This window comes from Bubalus kerabau, chromosome 7 (genome assembly GCF_029407905.1).
Source record: "Bubalus kerabau isolate K-KA32 ecotype Philippines breed swamp buffalo chromosome 7, PCC_UOA_SB_1v2, whole genome shotgun sequence".
NCBI lineage: Eukaryota > Metazoa > Chordata > Mammalia > Artiodactyla > Bovidae > Bubalus > Bubalus kerabau.
The window spans coordinates 88,423,970-88,446,223 of NC_073630.1; the positions used below are offsets into that span (position 1 = coordinate 88,423,970).

General features: G+C 37.5%; 1 protein-coding gene across 4 annotated transcripts; it reads right to left on the reverse strand.

Moving 5' to 3' along the window:
• Nucleotides 1-270: 270 nt before the first annotated feature.
• Nucleotides 271-21,153, reverse strand: LOC129657937 (UDP-glucuronosyltransferase 2B4-like). 4 transcript variants are annotated; one of them, XM_055588714.1, is made up of 7 exons: nt 20,830-21,144; nt 20,427-20,478; nt 19,677-19,825; nt 7,559-7,690; nt 4,460-4,547; nt 3,367-3,586; nt 271-550 (listed from the first exon to the last, which is right to left on the reverse strand). In XM_055588714.1, exons 1-7 carry the CDS (start codon nt 21,142-21,144, stop codon nt 271-273), a joined length of 1,236 nt encoding a protein of 411 aa, XP_055444689.1. The 4 variants fall into 4 exon arrangements, with proteins under 4 accessions (XP_055444689.1, XP_055444685.1, XP_055444688.1 ...); XM_055588710.1 differs by having other exon boundaries at nt 20,427-21,153; XM_055588713.1 differs by lacking the exon at nt 20,427-20,478 and having other exon boundaries at nt 19,677-19,821; nt 20,675-21,144.
• Nucleotides 21,154-22,254: the final 1,101 nt, after the last annotated feature.

The following is a 22,254-nucleotide window of genomic DNA, read 5'->3' on the forward strand; positions in this document are numbered from 1 at the left end:
TTTAGTAAATCTTCTTATTTAAAATAATAAATTTCAATATTTACCCATTTACTTTTATATAATTTTTATCAGCTTTCATCTTGGTATGACATTTTTCTAAATCTTAAACAGTTAAAAAATTCCTTGTAAACAAATTTTGAAAGGAGGTGCTGAACTGTGAAAAGCCATTTTGTCACAGGAAGATAGGAGCCTTTTCATAACTCCTTCCTGTTGAAATAAGCTGGAAGAATTCCACCTATAGGGCATTCCTGCTTTGGGACCCAAATACAGCTATTCCCTTTTCCTCTTCTTTCCTGTTTCAGCAAACTTTCGGCAACAGAACAGAAAACATTTTGTGATGACAAATATAGCAGTTGCCACACAGGCCAGCAGGAACCCGATCACGTCCAGAGAGTGGTACTGGAACCAGGTGAGCTTGTGGGCTGCTGGCCTCAGGTACTTGGCTCCTTTGTGGCGCATGACAAATTCGATCCAGAAGACTGCTCGGTCAAGGGGCTTTATAGGCTGATCACGTTGAATGGTTGATAACCACATAGCCTTCCGTTTATACCTGAAGGAAAATCAAAGAGACATCAATTTATAGAATGAACTAGAAAAGTTAAATATGTGAAATTTCCATGCAGAGAGAGGAAATGAGTGCCACATAGAGTGGAAGAATGATTGATTGTTTTTCTAAGAGATAATTATAGAGATCTAAGCTCATCGGCCTGGAGAAGGAAATGGCAACCCACTCCAGTGTTCTTGGTGGAGAATTTCATGGACAGAGAATCCTGGCAGGCTACAGTCCATGGGGTCACAAAGACCTGGATATGACTAAGCAACTGAACACAGGCACAGGAGCTTATGGACTTGAATTTGTTGAATGCATAGGATTTCAAGCTATGAAGAAAAGAGAAGACAAGAGAGAAGTGTTTGTAGCTTGAGAATGGAATAAGTTAAATTGTGAAGGTGAAAAGAAAAGAAATACATGACTTGAGTTATCCAGTAAGGAATTGTTAAGAGATCTGGCAGAGAAGCTTTGAAACACTATCATAATCCAGAGATAAGAGGTAAATACATCATGAGCTTCAGAGACATGGCCAGATAGCACTGGCCAGGAGTTGGTGTTGACCTTATATTAGTGAAGCAGTGGTTAAAGTGTGGAAGTGAATTGCCTTCGTTTGAATTCTGACTCTGACGCTTACCTTGCTGCCTGCTTTTTAAACTCCCTTTCTTAGTTTTTCATTGTTAAATGGAATGCATAGCAATAATATCCTATCTGACTATTTGGAGGAATAATATATTGATCCTTAGATGTATTATTAGTATACAGTAGACTCAGTAAATTTTTCCTAATATTATTGTTGTTTTCCTCGCTAGTTATTTTAGAATACAGAGTGTACCAAACATTTCACCCTCAGGCTTTCGAATTTTATTTGTTTTTACTGTTGAAATGATGATGGACTAACAGACAAGGAAAGAGGAATAAAGCAATATGATGCATGAACTTTTATAAATAACAGTGTGGTAACAACGGAGGTAACTTCTCTCCCTGTTCTGTAAAAAACTCAGGGGGAGCATTGGGTGTTTGAGAAGAGGGTAGTAGTTCAGAAATACTTTTAATAGAGTAGGGAAAGTTTATAATGAAGAAGTTACTTAATATGTATAATGGACTTAGTACAATGTGTGCCATATCATAAATAGTCAATATATATCAAGCAGTACATTATCTTTGTTTGTTGACGCTAGCTTTGCTGCTGCTGCTTACTGCTGCTACTGCTGCTAAGTCGCTTCAGTCCTGTCCGACTCTGTGTGACCCCATAGACGGCAGCCCACCAGGCTCCACCGTCCCTGGGATTCTCCAGGCAAGAATACTGGAGTGGGTTGCCATTTCCTTCTCCAATGCATCAAAGTGAAAAGTGAAAGTGAAGTCGCTCAGTCATGTCTGACTCTTAGCGACCCCATGGACTGCAGCCTACTAAGCTCCTTCGTCCATGGGATTCTCCAGGCAAGAGTACTGGAGTGGGGTGCCATTGCCTTCTCTGGACACTAGCTTTACATTATTAAAAATTAAAAAATACACAAAGATACTAGAGAGAGTTACTTTTACATAAAACTGCCTACTGAAACATATATTTCTTTTAAAAAGAAAGAAAATATTCTTCTAATGGCAGTCATTTAGTGTAATATTTATGCTAAAATTAAATAACACTGTTTTTAAAGCACAAATATCCATTGTGCTATTATTACCAATATAGTCTCAAAATGTTTTTTCCCAAAGTCGTCATGAAAGAAAAGGGGGAAAATACATACATCATATTTATGATATTAGTAGTAATAATATTACTCAAGTTAAACCACGAAACAATTTGAAAACAAAATGTTTCTGGTTTCAGAAAATTTGGTTTTTACATAGGAATATCCCAACATGTCTTTTTCAAGTCAATTACTTTTTGATTTTACAGTTCTTCAAAACAAGACAGAAACAACCTAAAGAAGAACTAAGAATGTACCTATATTGGAGCTTCCCAGTTGGCACTGGTGGTAAAAAATAGTCTCAAAATAGTTGTAATTAGATAGTTCTAGATGTTTATCTTTCATCTTTTATGGAAAAAATATTAGCACAGAAAATTTGAAAGGTGCTCAGTGTAATGAGAATTTGAGATGGATCATGTCATGGTGATTTACTAAAATTAGACCATTTTAGAAGAGTCTAACAGAGAAGGCAATGGTACCGCACTCCAGTACTCTTGACTGGAGGATCGCATGGGCAGAGGAACCTGGTGGGGTACAGCCCATGGGGTTGCGAAGAGTAGGACATGACTGAGCGACTTCACTTTCACTTTTTCACTTTCATGCATTGGAGAAGGAAATAGCAACCCACTCCAGTGTTCTTGCCTGGAGAATCCCAGGGACAGGGGAGCCTGGCGGGCTGCCGTCTATTGGGTCGCACAGAGTCAGACGCGACTGAAGTGACTTAGCAGCAGCAGCAGCAGAAGAGTCTAAAACATTTGAGGAATTCCTATGCTGAAGGAAAGTCGTAAGTGTGCAGAGGAGTGCTTAAAGAGTTCATGGTTTCCTACTTTAACTTTGTTCTCAGTGCTTCCTCTTAATCCTTGTTACCACCTAGGGATTCTTCTCATTCTAATGAGGAGCTCTTTCAAAATTTCTCCATAATCCTTAAGCCTCTGACAAATCTTTCCCCTAAAGCCACTGAAAACACATAATGTGACCCAATAGGTTACTAATGACTATTTTCAAAGCATTGAGCAAATCTTACTCCTCATTGTTTTTACTGAAGACTCCTTGCTGCCTCTTGTGTCTTCATATGAGAATGCCTCTAGAAATAATATGTAGTAAAACATATATGTGTATATATATACTCACGAAGGATTGTTAATGACTTGCTTCAGTGCATTGAGGAAATCTGTTTTTGACATTGTTTCCAAGTCCAATCTGACAGCTGCTCCTTTGGCCTTCACTCGGTTGATGTTATCAGGTTGCTCAGCAAACAAAGGAAGGCCCACCATAGGGACCCCGTGGTAGATAGCCTCATAAATGCCATTGGTTCCACCATGAGTTATAAAGGCCTTGGTTTTTGGATGACCTAGGATTGTGTGAATTTCAGTAAAATTATTAATTAAAAGTCTTAAAAATGAGAAAAGGGCATTAGAAGACACTGAAAGAAAGCAATGTTTGTTTGTTTGTTTTTTTAATATCATCCTTGATTACACAGAGGAAAATGCATTTAAATAGCTTTCCGAACTCAGTGCAAGAATCCACTAAGTCTGCTGGAGAGGTAAGTGAAGACTTCATGAAAGAAGTACTTTACCTTTTGAATGTCATAAACAAATTCAAGATCAGCAGGTGAATAGCTTGAAAGAATACTCTGCGTAAAATAAAGCGGATGAACAAAAATACCAGAGGAGGGCATGTCAGAAATATATTCTCTTAAAGAAACAGTAAAGTCATTCAGTCTGATAGAAAGGGTGACAAGGCCACAGGAAGGGTAATGGTAGTTGTACTGGAACCAGAGGAGGGAAAAGCTACATTACCATAAAATGTGTAATTGCCTCAAGGAAATGATTGCAGAATTTTCCCTACAGAAAATGAAGGGTCATTGTTAATAAAAGAGGAGCCGGTATTTTTCAGTGGAACTTAAAATATCCCTATGGGGGAAGAGATAGAGAATTCAAAGACAGAACAACCATCTATAAAGTTATTTAAAAGTTCATGGCTAGAAATGATTACAGCTGAAATAAGACATTTTGATTCTGACTATAAGGGACATCACTATGTTTAATAAAGTGACAATTGCTATATTTTCTATTTTCACCTAGAGCTGGAAATAAAAACAAAGGAGTAAAGTTTTCTTTTTGAGTGTTTCAATAATAAATGCTCGGTAAATTTGTTTCTTGTTGAAGTACGATCACTCTGCTCAGCTGTTACCCATGCTTTCAATTGTTCTACCAAGTCTCACCAAGAAGGTCATTCTGGGGGACCCACTTATACAGCCGAGTATTGGGTCCTAAGGTGTCTGGTTTCTTGCCATCATGTCTCCATAAAACCTGTTAAAGAAAATATTCCATAAGTTGAACTTCAAATTTATAGGGATAGAGTTCTAAAGAGATTGAAGACAGCTAGTTAAAAGTCTTCCATATGACACTTTGTCATATTCCATATGAAATGTCATATTCCATATGACATTCAGCTGAAGCTGAAAGTCCAATACCTTGGCCCCCTGATGTGAAGAACTGATTCTTTAGAAAAGACCCTGATGCTGGGAAAGATTGAAGGCAGGAGAAGAAGGGGACGACAGAGCATGAGATGGTTGGATGGCATCACCGACTCAATGGACTTGAGTTTGAGTAGCCTCTGGGAGTTGGTGATAGACAGGGAAGCCTGGTGTACTGCAGTCCATGGGGTCACAGAGTCAGACACAACTGAGTGACTGAGCTGAACTGAACTGATGACAGTTAAGGAAACAAGGACATGACCTCTTAAGTAATGATATTTACTAATACACTGCCATCAACAGGAAGAACCACATTTTATGAACTTATTCAACCAGGTGTGGTATGCACTAATGACATCTTATACATGATGCCATAAAGAAATGAGATCTTGAATAGTAAATTCATATATTTAAGAAATTGCTATTGGTCTCCATTCTATTAAAAAAGTGGCAAATTATTAATAACATACATTTATTTGCTTTATTTCATACACTAGCTCTTATTTTAAAATTTAATTGTCTCTTACTGATTCCTTTTGGATTCATAGTAGGGACTTTACTTATATACACTTACTCATATAGCTTAAGTTATTTTTACTAGAGTTTTATATCTTTTAGTTTACAAAAAGGAATACGTTCAATCAGCCACTTATGACAATTAATATTTCTGCTTATTTAGTAATTTATTAATAGCAAGTAATGGCAACCCACTCCAGTACTCTTGCCTGGGAAATCCCATGGACGGAGGAGCCTGGTAAGCTGCAGTCCATGGGGTCGCGAAGAGTCAGACACAACTGAGCAATTTCACTTTCACTTTTCACTTTCATGCATTGGAGAAGGAAATGGCAACCCACTCCAGTGTTCTTGCCTGGAGAATGCCAGGGATAGCGGAGCCTGGTGGGCTGCCGTCTCTGGGGTCGCACAGAGTCAGACATGACTGAAGCAACTTAGCAGAGAGAATTAATGCTGTTTAGGAGATAGCTTCTTTTAGATTACAACTTGTTAAACACTACTTCTAAGAAAAGTGTCTATTAGCAATTTTTGACATGAATCCAGTGTATTACCACTTTTCTAGGTTAGGAAATTCTTTAAATTTAGAAAAGAAAAGCCTGTCAGCAATTTGTAACTATTAATAACAAAACAGCTGTTGGTAAAGTTCAAAAACTGTGGTGCTAAATTAGTACCAAGCAATCTTCATAAACTGGATTATAATTTTTAGTTGTTTAACTTCTATTTGCTATGTGAACATAAAGTAGGTTTCCAGCAAAAAAATTCCAGCAAAAAAGTTTTATATATTAGAAAATAAGTTACTACTATATTTTATGGAGAAGGAGGCAGCTGATCCTTTTCCATGCCAGTCTTTCTCATGCTTGACTCCTTCTTACAGCCTCTTTTCTTTCCTCAATTCAGAATAGTAATAGAAGCAGAGTCCATTAAGGACCAGACTTTACAGTGCACCGAGTTCACTCAAAGGGCAGGACCCCACCTTCACCCTTTTTCTTTGCTCTTCCTGCCTCAGACTTTGGCAGGACCCAGTCAACCATCAGAGAAGGCGGTGGCACCCCACTCCAGTACTCTTGCCTGGAAAATCCCTTGGACGGAGGAGCCTGATAGGCTGCAGCCCATGGGGTCGCTAAGAGTTGGCACGACTGAGTGACTTCACTTTCACTTTTCACTTTCATGCATTGGAGAAGGAAATGGCAACCCACTCCGGTGTTCTTGCCTGGAGAATCCCAGGGACAGGGGAGCCTGGTGGGCTGCCGTCTATGGGGTCGCACAGAGTCGGACAGGGCTGAAGCCACTTAGCAGCAGTCAATCAAGGAGGCTGATGTTTCTCTTTCTCTGAATCACTGTAGCTGTATGGATATCTGGCAGCAGATTGCGGTTCCCTGACCATCCTTTCTCTGTGTAGCAACCAGAAAAGGACACTGAAGAGGGCTGTTTCAACATTTAGGAGAAGGAAAGGGGTTGGGATTTCCTGGCAGGTAGAAATTGCATGGCACATTTCAGATTTTTGTCAATATTGCTTAACATTATTGTATTATTGGGTCTTCCCTGGTGGCTTAGATGGTAAAGAGTCTGCCTGCAGTGCGGGAGACCTGGGTTTGATCTCTGGGTTGGGAAGATCTCCTCAAGAAGGAAATGGCAACCCATTCCATTATTCTTGCCTGGAAAATCCCATGGACAGAGGAGTCTGGCTACAGTCCATGGGTTTGCAAAGAGTCGGTATTATGCCTACTGTTAAAATTTAACCTCTGAGAACATCTGTATATGTATACTGTGTCCTCAGGAGCCCTTCAAGGTAAAGGAGTAAACTACATAACAGAATGTGAGATTTCTTTTCCCGCCTACAACACTATTATAATACCAAAATTCATACTACATCTCTTAAATATATCTCTTCTTGATTACAATGTAAGTCCAAAGTTATTGTCAATCAAAAACACTCTGTATACCACTTTAGCATCTGCCATGTATATTTTGTTTTTTAATAAATATCTCAGATAAGTTGGAGCTATCATAGTAGTTTACCTTTCTTGCAAACATTTTCTGTAATTAGACCTTTTATAGAGTTTAACAGACTCATTAGTTGCTGTTGTCATTCAGTTACTAAGCTGTGTCCAATCTTTGCGACCCCATGGACTGTAGCCCACCGGGCTCCTCTGTCCATGGGGTTTTCCAGGCAAGAATACTGGAGTGGCTTGCCATTTCCTTATCCAAGCTATCTTCCCAACCCAAGGATCAAGCCTGAGTCTCCTGCATTGACAGGCATACTCTTATACTGAGCCACCAGGGAAGCCTAACTTGTTAAATAGTTGTCCACTATTAAGTTACTGTGTGTACCTTTTGTGGAATCTGGGCAAGAGCTGATGCAATCATATTGGCTCTTTCTTCTGTCATGTTGGTGACCATTGACCCCAAAGTAAACACCACAATACCATTTTCTCCAGAGCTCTGCACAAACTCTTCCATTTCCTGTGAAAAAAGCATTTGCTCCATCACAAAAGAGCAACAACATAGCAAACATTAACTGAAGGATGGCTACAAACACTATAGTTAGGAATTATTGGTGACTTTAAAAAAAAGGTGGTAAAATATACATAAGATAAAATTTACCATCTTCATCATTTCTAAGTGTATAGTTCAGTAGTGTTAAATATATTTGTCTTGTGGAACCAATCTCTAGACATTTTTCACCTGGCAAAACTAGAAGTCTATGTCCATTAAGAAGCACCATTTCTTCTTTGCCCAGCCCCTGGAGACCTTCATTCTACTCTACATTTCTACAAACTTGAGAGTCTAGCAATCTTATAAAAACTGAATTGTATAGTATTTGTATCTTTGTGATGGATTATTTCACTTTGCCTAAGGTTCATTCATGTTTTGCCTTGTTTCATATTTCCTTTTAAAGGCTGAGTAATATTTCATTGTTTGCAGACACATTTTGTTTTTTTGCTTTATCTGTTGATGGATGCTTGGGTTTCTTCAACCTCTTGACTCTTGTGAATAGTGCTTTCATGAACATGGTGTGTAAATATCTCATCGTAATTTCATAACTAATTTCAATTTTTTATATATATCCCCAGAAGGAGAATTGTTGACCTATATGGTAATTCTGTTTTTTATTTTTTGAGGAATCTCCATAGGGTTTTCATTAATGGCTCTCTTTTAAACAGATGTTATCCCTGAGATCCTTGGGAAGGAGATATGTAATATGAGGTTAATTTCTTCTAATATGTGTATTTGTGCAAATGTGTATGTGTGTAAAAGCAAGAAAAAGACAGTAGTGAGGAGATACTATTAAACAATGCTACACTCAGATTCTTCATCAATAATGTTATTGATTACTAACATAGATTATTGGAAAGATTTGCTTCCCTTGTGGCTCAGCTGGCAAAGAATTTGCTTGCAATGTGGGAGACCTGAATTCGATCCCTCAGTTGGGAAGATCCTCTGAAGAAGGGAACGGCAACCCACTCTAGTAATCTGGCCCGGAGAATTCCATGGACTGTATAGTCCACAGGGTCACAGAGAAAGAATTGGACACAACTGAGCAGCTTTCAGTTTCACTTTTTGCTTCATCTTAATTATTTATTAGTATAATCCTACTAAATCACTTATTTATTCCATACATTCTGGTGAGTTATTTTAGTTTCATCATTTGTATTTTATTTCCCTGACTATTAGTGCTAAGAAAAAGTTATGATTCTAATAACTTTCTCATTCTTTCAGCTCTATAATCCTTATACCTCACCTTAAACTTTGCCAGTATTTCCCAGACTCTCTCTCTAAATTACTAATCACTGACAATGAGGAGTCTGATATTGCTGTTTGTATGTTCTACGAAAGAGTCCTATGAGTCCTATATGTAAAACCCAGAGATATATCTGTGTATTTATATATATATTTGAGTGATCATATTGCTGAGTTTGTTTCAGTTCAGTTCAGTTGCTCAGTCGAGTCCGACTCTTTGCAACCCCATGAACCGCAGCATGCCAGGTCTCCCTGTCCATCACCAACTCCCGGAGTCCACCCAAACCCATGTCCATTGAGTCGGTGATGCTATCAAACCATTTCATCCTCTGTCGTCCCCTTTTCCTCCTGCCTTCAATCTTTCCCAGTATCAGGGTCTTTTGTCTACACTTTCTTAATGTCACAGTAGGATGTACTATGTGTAACTGCTGTGAACTTGTGGTTCACATCAAACTAAATAAAGCTCCTGGTGAAGCTGTATTTGCTGGAATTGTTTTAGAGTTATTTTGTTGAGTAACCCCAGATCCTCACCAATTAAAAATAATTTTGTCACTAATATACTAGAATAAATCCACATTGCTCAATGCACTCTCCTAAAAAAATTGTAGGCTTGGAATTGTATCAGAATTATTTTGTCTTGTAGTCCTTCACACTTTCCAATGTAAAATTTTTATCTTCTGTATTAGAATAATTCCACATTCCTCATTGTACTCTATTACAAAAAAAAAAAATGCAGAGAAACAAGTTTCCTGAATAGCTAGTGAAAATGATGTACATATCTTTTAAACTTCTTTCCTTTTTTTCTGTTTTCAATTTATTATTTTTTTCTTCTGGAGAATAATGACTCAACCCTTCCATCATAAAATGTATATTTTTTGACCCTACTTATGATCATAAAACATTTTTTAACCTATTTTTAACAGGAAAAAAAAGAAAATGGAATCTTTTTCCAAACTTTAACCTTGAAGATTACATTGTGTACAGAATTCTTTAAAAATGTAATTTCACCCTGATGATATCAATCTCAATATGAACGTCAGTGAACTTTCCTATGACTCACATGGTGTGTGCATGCTCAGTCGCCTCAGTCATGTCCAATTCTTCGCAACCCTGTAAGACTGTAACCTACTAGTCTCCTGTCGATGGGATTCTCCAGGCAAGAATACTGGACTGGGTTGCCATGCCTTCCTCCAGGGAATCTTCCTGACCCAGGAATTGAACCCACATCTCCTTTGGCTCCTGCATTGCAGGTGGATTCTTTACCACTGAGCCATCAGGAATGACTGACTCACATGGTACATCCAGGTCATATGTATATTTCCAGTGACATTTAGCAGTATTTAAAGTTACGTGTCTTCAGTATTTTGTTTCATTGTCTTACTATTCAAAGCTGATTTTTCTCTGCTCTGGAAGATGCATCCCTATCATATTGTAATACAGCCTTTCTTTAAAAATTAATCAGTGATATGGACTGATTATTCTCCTTCTCTGACATCTTTATGAAAATAACACAAGCAGTAATCCAAGTCTATGCCCCAACCAGTAATGCTGAAGAAGCTGAAGTTGAATGGTTCTATGAAGACCTACAAGACCTTTTAAAACTAACACCCCAAAAAGATGTCCTTTTCATTATAGGGGACTGGCATGCAAAAGTAGGAAGTCAAGAAACACCTGGAGTAACAGGCAAAGTTGGCCTTGGAATATGGAATAAAGCAGGGCAAAGACTGATAGAGTTTTGCCAAGAAAATGCACTGGTCATAACAAACACCCTCTTCCAACAACGCAAGAGAAGACTCTACACATGGACATCACCAGATGGTCAACACCGAAATCAGATTGATTATATTCTTTGCAGCCAAAGATGGAGAAGCTCTATACAGTCAGCAAAAACAAGACCAGGAGCTGACTGTGGCTCAGACCATGAACTCCATATTGCCAAATTCAGACTGAAATTGAAGAAAGTAGGGAAAACCACTAGACCATTCAGGTATGACCTAAATCAAATCCCTTGTGATTATGCAGTGGAAGTGAGAAATAGATTTAAGGGACTAGATCTGATAGAGTGCCTGATGAACTATGGATGGAGGTTTGTGACATTGTATAGGAGACAGGGATCAAGACCATCCCCATGGAAAAGAAATGCAAAAAAGCAAAATGGCTCTCTGGGGAGGCCTTACAAATAGCTGTGAAAAGAAGAGAAGCAAAAAGCAAAGGAGAAAAGGAAAGATATAAACATCTGAATGCAGAGTTTCAAAGAATAGCAAGAAGAGATAAGAAAGGCTTCTTCAGCTATCAATGCAAAGAAATAGAGGAAAACAACAGAATGGGAAATACTAGAGATATCTTCAAGAAAATCAGAGATACCAAAGGAACATTTCATGCAAAGATGAGCTCGATAAAGGACAGAAATGGTATGGACCTAACAGAAGCAAAAGATATTAAGAAGAGATAGCAAGAATACACAGAAGAACTGTACAAAAAAGATCTTTACGACCCAGATAATCACGATGGTGTGATCACTGACCTAGAGCCAGACATCCTGGAATATGAAGTCAAGTGGGCCTTAGAAAGCATCATTACGAACAAAGCTAGTGGAGGTGATGGAATTCCAGTGGAGCTATTTCAAATCCTGAAAGATGATGCTGTGAAAGTGCGGCACTCAATATGCCAGCAAATTTAGAAAACTCAGCAGTGGCCACAGGACTTGAAAAGGTCAGTTTTCATTCCAATCCCAAAGAAAGGCAATGCCAAAGAATGCTCAAACTACTGCACAATTGCACTCATCTCACACGCGAGTAAAGTAATGCTCAAAATTCTCCAAGCCAGGCTTCAGCAATACATGAACTGTGAACTTCCTGATGTTCAAGCTGGTTTTAGAAAAGGCAGAGGAACCAGAGACCAAATTGCCAACATCCACTGGATCATCAAAAAAGCAAGAGAGTTCCAGAAAAACATCTATTTCTGCTTTCTTGACTATGCCAAAGCCTTTGACTGTGTGGATCACAATACACTGTGGAAAATTATTCAAGAGATGGGAATACCAGACCACCTGATCTGCCTCTTGAGAAATTTGTATGCAGGTCAGGAAGCAACAGTTAGAACTGGACATGGAACAACAGACTGGTTCCAAATAGGAAAAGGAGTTCATCAAGGCTGTATATTGTCACCCTGTTTATTTAACTTATATGCAGAGTACATCATGAGAAACGCTGGACTGGAAGAAGCACAAGCTGGAATCAAGATTGCTGGGAGAAATATCAATAACCTCAGATATGCAGATGACACCACCCTTATGGTAGAAAGTGAAGAGGAACTAAAAACCCTCTTGATGAAAGTGAAAGTGGAGAGTGAAAAAGTTGGCTTAAAACTCAACATTCAGAAAACGAAGATCATGGCATCCAGTCCCATCACTTCATGGGAAATAGATGGGGAAACAGTGGAAACAGTGTCAGACTTTATTTTTCTGGGCTCCAGAATCACTACAGATGGTGACTGCAGCCATGAAATTTGGAAGGAAAGTTATAACCAACCTAGATAGCATATTCAAAAGCAGAGACATTACTTTGCCAACAAAGGTTCGTCTATTCAAGGCTATGGTTTTTCCTGTGGTCATGTATGGATGTGAGAGTTGGACTGTGAAGAAGGCTGAGCGCCGAAGAATTTATGCTTTTGAACTGTGGTGCTGTAGAAGACTCTTGAGAGTCCCTTGGACTGCAAGGAGATCCAACCAGTCCATTCTGAAGGAGATGAGCCCTGGGTGTTCTTTGGAAGGAATGATGCTAAAGCTGAAACTCCAGTACTTTGGCCACCTCATGTGAAGAGTTGATTCATTGGAAAAGACCCTGATGCTGGGAGGGATTGGGGGCAGGAGGAGAAGGGGATGACAGAGGATGAGATGGCTGGATGGCATCACTGACTTGATGGACATGAGTCTGAGTGAACTCCGGAAGTTGGTGATGGACAGGGAGGCCTGGCGTGCTGCGATTCATGGGGTCTCAAAGAGTCGGACACGACTGAGCGACTGATCTGATCTGATCTGATGGGAAAAGCATCGGAGAAGGCAATGGCACCCCACTTCAGTACTCTTGCCTGGAAAATCCTATGGAGGGAGGAGCCTGGTAGGCTGCAGTCCATGGGGTCACTAAGAGTCGGATAGGACTGAGCGACTTCACTTTCACTTTTCACTTTCATGCATTGGAGAAGGAAATGGCAACCCACTCCAGTGTTCTTGCCTGGAGAATCCCAGGGACGGGGGAGCCTGGTGGGCTTCCGTCTATGGGGTCACACAGAGTCGGACATGACTGAAGCGACTTAGCAGCAGTAGCAGCAGCATGGCAAAAGCATGCAAAATACAAAAAGTTATAAAAATGAAATAAGATATACTACTGAGTAGGGATATCCTGATTTTAAAATTCATACACTTTTTTAAAAGAATAAAATATATTTGACATAAAGCATTATGTAACTTAAGGCATATAATGTATTGATTTGATACATTTATATATTGTAATAGGTTTGCCTTTTTAATGATAGTTTGCATCTCCATAATGTCCCATAATTATATTTTATTTTTTTGTGGTTGTAATAACTAAGATCTAGTCTTAGCGTGCTTGATGATTATAATATTGTTGTCTACAATCACTGTTCTGTACCTTATGTCTATAGCACTTATTTGCTCTGAGATGCAAGTTTGTACCCTTAAAAGCATCTCTTTATTTCTCCCAGCCCTTAGCCCCTGGTAACCACTACCATATTACTCTCCTTTATTAAAAGTCTGACCTTTTTAAGTGTCCTCAAACAAGGGATGGGTGTGTGTGCTTAGTCACTCAGTTGTGTCCGACTCTTTGCAACCCCATGGACTGTAGCCTGCCAGGCTCCTCTGCCCATGGGAATTCTCCAGGCAAGAATACTGGAGTGGGTTTCCATGCCCTCCTCGTACAAGGGATATCATACAGTATTTGTCTTTGTCTTTTCAAAAAGATAAACCAAAATGACAAACTTTAGCCAGACTAACAAAGGAAAGAAGAAGACTCATAAATAAAATTAGAAACGAAAGAGAAGACATTAAACTGAGATCACAAAAATACATAGGGTCATAAGATACTGCTGTATAGAATTATATACCAACAAATTACGTACCACAAAGAATAGATAAAGTCCTAGAAATACATAATATGTCAAGACAGAATCAGGAAGAATTAGAAAATCTGAATAATTATAATGAGTAAAGATACTGAACCAGTAATCAAAAATCTCCCAACACAGAAAACACCAGGACTAGAAGTCTTCATTGACACATTCTATAAAATATTAATATTTGCTGTTGTTGTTGAGTCACTAAGTTGTGTCTGACTCTTTGTGACTCCATGGCCAGTAGCATGCCAGGCTACATGGGGTTTTCCAGTCAAGAATACTGAAATGGATTGTTATTTCCTTCTCCAGGGGATCTTCCCAGATCAGGGACTGAAACTGTGTCCCCTGCTTTGGCAGGCAAATTCTTTACCACTGAGCCAACAGGGAAACCAAATTATACATTCTTTTTTTTCCTCCCTTCAGTCGTATGTTTTATAAATTCTCAACGATCTTAGTTTAACTTAGAATAAAATTTATTTCCTGGTCCATAGGTCCTGGTCCTTAGAAATATATGAATTTCAGAATTTGGAGGAAAGAATTCTGAAAATTTTGGAGGAATTTGATGATGGTGACAATTAAAATCTAAAAAAAAAAAAAAAAATCTAAAATGTTCCTTCAGGGTCAGGGAACTGAATCCACCATGTCACACATGGAAATGGTCATCACTACATTGTTGTCCAAGCTCTCTAACTCGGAGATCCCCATGGCCACACTGACTTCTGAGCCTGTTCTCAGCTCTTCCTTGGAGGCCACAAGCAAAGTTATATCAACAAGGGGAAAGACTATATGACCAAAAATGCCCCCTACCCAAAGGGTTCTCTTCCAAGATAATTTCCCCAGGCTTTAGAAATGGCTTCTAAATTGCAGGGTTCTTTCTTATTTTGGGTTCTAGGAACCCTAGGTATCCACTGGTTGGAACTCGAGGATTCTTAAACTCCCCTGGGGGAGGGACATTTAACATGCATATGTGTAATTTTTTTTTTCTTCTACTGAAGTATAAACATTATCAGAATCAAAATAATATTAAAGAAAGATTTTCATCTCTGTACATCAAAGAACTGTAAGTACCATTAGTTCAAATATGGTTGATTAAAATTGTATGAAACTTATCATGAAGTCTTTCATTAGAAAAGACAGTAAGTTAATGTCATTTTTGCTTTTTCAACCTGAATTTCTTTAGTTCTCCCAGCTGATTCACTTGTCAAGTCTTTTAGGAGTTGCACAGTTACATTTCAGAGACTGCTTAAACAGTATGGACCTCATTTTGTAAACAATAATATGATTATCTGAAGAGAATATGAATTTCTCCTCCAAATATGTCTATATAAACTTGTAATATGGAGAAGGCAATGGCACCCCACTCCAGTACTCTTGCCTGGAAAATCCCATGGACAGAGGAGCCTGGTAGGTTGCAGTCCATGGGGTCGCTAAGAGTCGGACACGACTGAGCGACTTCACTTTTACTTTTCCCTTTCATGCATTGGAGAAGGAAATGGCAACCCACTCCAGTGTTCTCCCCTGGAGAATCCCAGGGACGAGGGAGCCTGGTGGGCCGCCGTCTATGGGGTCGCACAGAGTTGGACACGACTGAAGCGACTTAGCAGCAGCAAACTTGTAATATAGTTTAAAAAGCCAAAGAGAGGAAAGTAGTAATTCTGAGACTATGAAGCTCCATAGAGACTCAAGTGGGATCTCTGTCAGTCCCTCATTCAGACACATCCCCACATAGCATGAAGCTCATCAGTACTTACTCCAAGGGTTGAGAATCATTGCTTCAAAAACTTTTCCTAAAAAATTAAACAGGAGAGAAGGAACATTTCTAAACTCATTCTATAAGGCCAATATTACACCTTGATATCAAATACACAAGGACATTATAATTAAAGAAAACTATATGCCAATATCCAGGGTAAATATATATGCAAAAATTCTCATCCAAATATCAGGAAACCAAATTCAACAACACATTAAAAAAATTATATACCATGACCAAGTGGAATTTATCCATAGGATGCAAAGATGGTTCAACATCCAAATCAATAGATGTAATACATTGCATTAATACAATAAAAGATAAAATAACTTGATTATCTCAAGAGATGGAGAATAACATTTGACAAGATAACATCCTGTCCTGATAAAACCTCCTATATATTGGGTGTAGAAAGACCTCAACATAATAAAGACCATATATGGTAAACTCAAAGCTAACATGATCAACAATGAAAATTTGAAAACTTTTTCTCTGAGATCAGGAACAAGACATGGATGGCCTCTCACACTCATTCAACATAGTATTAGAAGTCCTAGCTAGAGCAAGGAGGCAAGACAAAAAGATAAAAGGTATCCAAATCAGAAAAGAAGGAGTAAAATTGTCATTCTTTTTTTTTTTTTTGTGGATGACATAATTTTTGGGTACAGATAATCCCAAAGGTTCAACTAAAAACCTGAACTAGTCAACAAATTCAGTAAAGTTATAGTATAAAAAATCAACATACAGAAATTAGTTGCATTTTTCTATGCTAATAATGAAACATCTAAAAAAATTATGCTATTTACTATATGATCAAAGATAATAAAATAACTAGAAATAAACTTAACCAATGAAGTGAAAACTCTGCACAGTTATAAGCCTTTGTTGGAAGAAATAGCAGAAAAAAACAAATAAATGGAAAAACATCATGTATTCATGGATCATAAGAGATAATACTATTGAAATATCCACACTACTCGATGCCAGCCAGAGCATCACACCTACCAATTTCAAATTACACTACAGAGCTGTAATATTTAAGACAATATGATATTGGCCTAAAGATAGACAAATAGAACAGTGAAAGAGAATGCAGGGTCCAGAATTAAAACAGCATTTATAGTCAATATTTGACAAGGAAGACAAGAACACCTAATTGGGAAATGTTAGTCTATTCTTTGTCTTCTGAGAAAACTAAGTGCATACAAAAAAGTGAAAGGAGATCCCTATTGTACACATTTCACAAAAATGAATCAAAGACTTCACATAAGACTAGACAGCATAGTAGTCTTTAAAAAAAGTGGAGAGAAGCTTCCTTAATATTGGTTTTGAAAATGATTTTTTTGAATATGACACCAAAATCATGATAGAAGAAAAAAATCAATGATAGGACTATATCAAACTCAAAAGCTTCTTCACAGCAAAAGAGACAATCAACACAATGAAAATATAAGCTACAGAATGGGAGAAAAGTTTTTCAAATCACATACTGAATGAGGAATTGATATCAAAACTATTGATGCATTTTGCCAAAAGTCAATTCTTTCAAAGGTAATGAAAATTTCTGAGAACCTAATAATTAATAGAAAAGTTATTGTTTGAAGGAATAATTTTCTATATGATGAAATCTTCACAATAATTGACTTGGATTCAAATCTTGCTTTACACTTAATAGCAACAGCTACATTTACTGATTATTATCATTATCCTACTGTTCATCTTTCCTTGTCATTCTCCCTTTCCTTCTAACCTCCCTTCCTACTAACACTATCATGTTCCTGAAATAAGAATGGTGAAATCTTTCAAAATACATGGTTAGGTAGTGAAGAACTGTCACTAATCTTATTTTAGCCTTTGGACACTATGAAAATTACCATAGATAACTCAAACAATTTGCAATCCAAAGAGTTTTCCCTTTGAAAAAGATATCAGTTTAATTTTTCCACCAATAATGAGTAGACTAAAGAATCTCTTAAGAGATCACAAAATAGTGTGCTGAAGATTATTTGCTTCCTATTTAAGTTTTAGCTAAATTAAAAACTAATCATTTTAATTTATAACAAATTATATTCTTGCTTTCCTTCATTAGAAATAGAGCCCTATGAACTGAAGAAATTTTATAATTGGACAGTTTTCAGATTCAAGTGGCACAAATTATTTGGTCTTTATCATAATCTGCAGAATTTATGATTCCTATATAGGCAGTGCGCATTTTCTCTGTGTTCATTCTGTCAGGCAGCTATGATGTTGAGACCTACACTCCTTAAGAGAGCTTTGCTGAGGTTTTGTATAAGGTCAGGGTAAGCAGAAAACACTTGGCCTAATAGATGAAGTTATTCCTTTTATGCTGTAAGCTATAAAACCCTGGGATTTCACATGAGGACTACTGGTTTAAAAGCTGATGTGAAGGCAAGGAAATGTTGTATTTGACTGCAAAAATTGTTAGGGCATACATTTATGTTGTCAAAGAATAATTTTCATTTTGTCTAGAGCACAGGTGAACAGAAAATAATTCTAGCTTTTCATCTTGCTCATTTAATTACTGAAACCTTAAGAAATTCTTAACATTAAAATTTTAAATTGTTATTAAATTATATTTTATTTAAATTTTATTAAATTACTTTTATCAACTTAATTTTTTTCTAATAAAAAAACTTAAAAATTTATTTTTAAATCACTTCATGGGATATCTGCTTTCTAGGAATTTACTGGAGAGCATAATCTTGATGTGTTAGGAAACTAGTCGATTAAATTAGGAATTAAATCCAGGTGGCTGGCACACATTGGGTTATTGATAGTACGTAATAGCAGCAAAATAACAATACTTACTATTTCTTCTAGACCACTGAGTGTGTGTCAGGGACATTTTGGATGCTTCATATGTACAGTTTTTTTCCCCACAAGAACAATATGAGATTGGTACTATTATCATGATTTAGTGTGGTCATATCTTTTCCGTCCTTGTTTCCTGTATTTCATAGCAACTTGCTAAATGGTGTTTAGCGAGTTTGCTACTCTTTCCCCTTTACAATCCAACCCAGTGACTATATCCTATGTAGGTTTTGTTTTTTGTTTTTTTTTAATGTGATCAAATCTCTCCCTTGACCCTTTTAAAGTTCTACCTAACAGCTTTACTAGATGCTTCAAACTCCTCATAATTATCTGTCTCCAACTTACCTCTTCAGCATCCTCTGACTCTTTACTCAGCCTCTTCCTCTTCTGATGAAACTTGGACTTCTTGGCCACTATTATTACTACTCAACCTGCTTTCCTTTTGTATCCACTTCTGCCCTATGCCTTCAATTATTCCTGAATATCCTTTGGATCTCACCTTAATTATTAATGACTCAGAGATATTTCTGTGATTGCTGTTAGATGTTTCCTTATCATTGTGGTCTTTCCATATCGTAAAAATTAATACACAAGTTTTATTACTTGTTTGTATTCTGTTTTTCCAGGTAGAGCGTCAAGTGGCAGAAACTGGGTCTCTACCATTTCTCTGCATATTATCACTTACTTCTGGAATATGCTAGTCACTTTATAATTATTTTTAATGAGTGTCTGATGCTTTATTATGCATTAAATGATTAAATCATAATTTAACTGACATATTCTCAAAATCTCCCAGGTATCCTTCTTTTATTCTATAATGTTAATGAAATTCAGATACTTGTGTTGGTGTGGAATATAAGTTTCTAATTGGAAGTCACTTTAGTTTCCTACATCACTCTCACTATAATTAAACATTATAAATAAAGAATGCAAAATTATTCCTACTGAAAATGCAAAGTTAAAGAAGCACAACAGAGAAGAGTAGGTGACCTTAGGCAGAGGTTTGGCAGGTTTGCAGTGGAGGCCTCCAATAAATTCAACATTTGGTAGTAGTGGGCAAGGATATTCAAAATCCCAGTAGGATCGAAAGAGCCAAAATTCAGCTTTTTCCATTGTCTCTAATAATGTAGTTGGTCTTCCTGGAAGGAAGAAAAAAAAAAAAACAAGACTCAGATCAAATGAGAATATTGCCATATATATGTATATTAGGTAAGTTTTGGAAAAGAGATTGGGGGCATGATGTAGCCAAAGATGTTTGAATGTTTCTATTCTTTGATAAAGCCAATATATATGTGTGTGTATAATATATATTAAACATAAAATATCTGAAAACTGAACTATATATTTAAAAAAAAAATTAATGCTACCTGGAAGCTTGTGTTACAAATATGTGTGTAACTCTTCAATCTACATGTCTTCATTTATTAAGACATTTTATGAATTTTCTAGTGACTTTTTTCAAGTTAAAAAAGTTTAGTAAGATGGATATACAATTGTTTAGAGAAGTCCTAAGTGTTTCAATCTGTGGTTTATGACTTCCTGGAGTGTCCTGTACTAGTAATGGACCACAGGATTATATCTTACCCTATCATGTAATGTTTCTATACATTTTATGAGATTGATGGAACATTTTATATTTTCTTTTCATCAGTTTACTTAGACAAATTTCTGTGACTTTATACAAACTTTTTTTCCAAGGAAAGTTAGGACTTTATGCCATCAACTAAAAACCTGACTTACCTAGTACTTCACTGTAAAACTGGTCCCACTTCTTCTCATTTAACATCTGGAAGTAAAACTCAAAATAAAGTACATATATCATATTTTTGACCCTCTCCATGAATGTCATGTGATCACTTAATTCAGACAATATAACAGGTACGTAGGATGGTGAGTATGGAAGTTTCCCACTCTTCCTTTCAATTGAATAACCGGGAGTGAAGCGGACACTGTACACTAAAGGTACTTTAAGTATCTCAGCCAGCAGCTCTCCACAGGGTCCAACGGTATCTGCAAGGACAACATCAAACCTTGATTCATGTAGTTTTGTCATAAGTTTCTTGTTTGAAACAAGTTCTTTACAGATCTTTAGAGTAAGATCAGAATATTCCTCAAATAAGCTTTGCAGTAACAAAGGAAATGTCCAAAATGAATTTGTCAGGTCTGTCCAGTTCCTGACAAAATTCTTCAAAGCATCCTCAAAATCATCTTTAGTTAAAGATACTGAGAAATTCTCAAATTTGATGGCAGATGGTTTGCTGGGATCAATAAAAATGGAAGCTGAAGATGTCAAAACAGTCACCTCATGACCCCTCATGACAAGTTCATCCAGAATTATCTTCATATTCATCCAGTGACTATATTCCACTGGCCACACCAGCACCTTTCCACAACTCCCAGAGCTAAAGTAGCAAGTCAACTGTAGCAGCAGCAGAAGCAAGAGCCATTTCATAGCCATCATGTTCATAGGCAGTACTTCTTTAAAATAACTGTATCCTTTTGCCATTGCTCAAGCTTATAGCCAAAGAGAAATCAATCTGGAAGTTAAATTATAACTCCTACATTTCAAGTAAATACATGATATGAACAGTCAGCAGGTGTGGAGAGCAGTGAAAGGGCAAAGTGTAGAACACTTCCAGATAAGAGTGTGTTTACTGTTTTGCCAGTGCTATTACTCATCTAAAAGTCAAGGATCTTGTACAACAAATTCACTATGTTATGTAAGAGATAAGACTCGTGTAGAAACAGTAGGAATGAGAGGCACTTTTGTCTGCAGTCTCCTTGACACAGAATTTGAAATAAGGTGACATCTTCAAGATGGAGGGCTAGGAGGTCCCAACACTTGTATCCCTCACAAAAACAACAAAAATAATAAATGAACAAGTACAAACCAATGTAAATTATTTGGGGAAAGTTCTATTATAATTAAGAAGGAGTAGAAACCCTGAAGAGGGCAAAGCAAAAACTGAAGATGTCCATGTAAAAAACCATGGGAAAGATTTTACATACATAGCAACATCCTTCAGTTCAGACCAGCTTGGCAGCATTAAGGATCCCTCCATCAGGATCTTCCCCATGGAGAGAAAGAGAGCAGGAGAATTCTAAAGAGCATCTGGAAGCATCTGCAGCCTTTGTTACTGAGGACTTGCACAGTCTTCACCAGCACTGATTTCGTTTGACAGAACTGCCAAGAGTCCCTGCTGCTGTGTCTTTCCTGAAGCTGGAAATGTCACTGTGATGAAACCTGAGCTTGGAGCCCCATCACTCCTGTACCCTGCTTTCCTTTGTTGAGATGTTACAGTGCCTTGCATCTATGACATTGGAGCTGCTGCTCTGTGTTCTGGGCCCAGGTTCTAAGTCAGTGCTTTTTTTGCCTTAACTAGGGCCACTCTGCTGTTTCCTTGGCCATCACTCTGTATTCCTGAGGGTTCCTGGGTAGTGCTAGTGGTAAAGAACCCACTTGTCAATGCAGATTATATATAAGAAACTCAGGTTCGATCCCTGAGTCTGGAAGATGCCCTGGGGAAGTCCACGACAACCCACTCCAGTATTCTTGCCTGGAGAGCCC

Coding starts and splice junctions, on each gene's coding strand:
- LOC129657937 (XM_055588710.1), bottom strand. CDS start 21,153: ATGAACATGATGGCTATGAAATGGCTCTTGCTTCTGCTGCTGCTACAG. Junction 19,826..20,426: donor GTTTTACAGTGAAGTACTAG/GTAAGTCAGGTT, acceptor TCTTCCTTCCAG/GAAGACCAACTACATTATTA. Junction 551..3,366: donor CAAGTCATTAACAATCCTTC/GTGAGTATATAT, acceptor ATTTTCCTTCAG/GTATAAACGGAAGGCTATGT.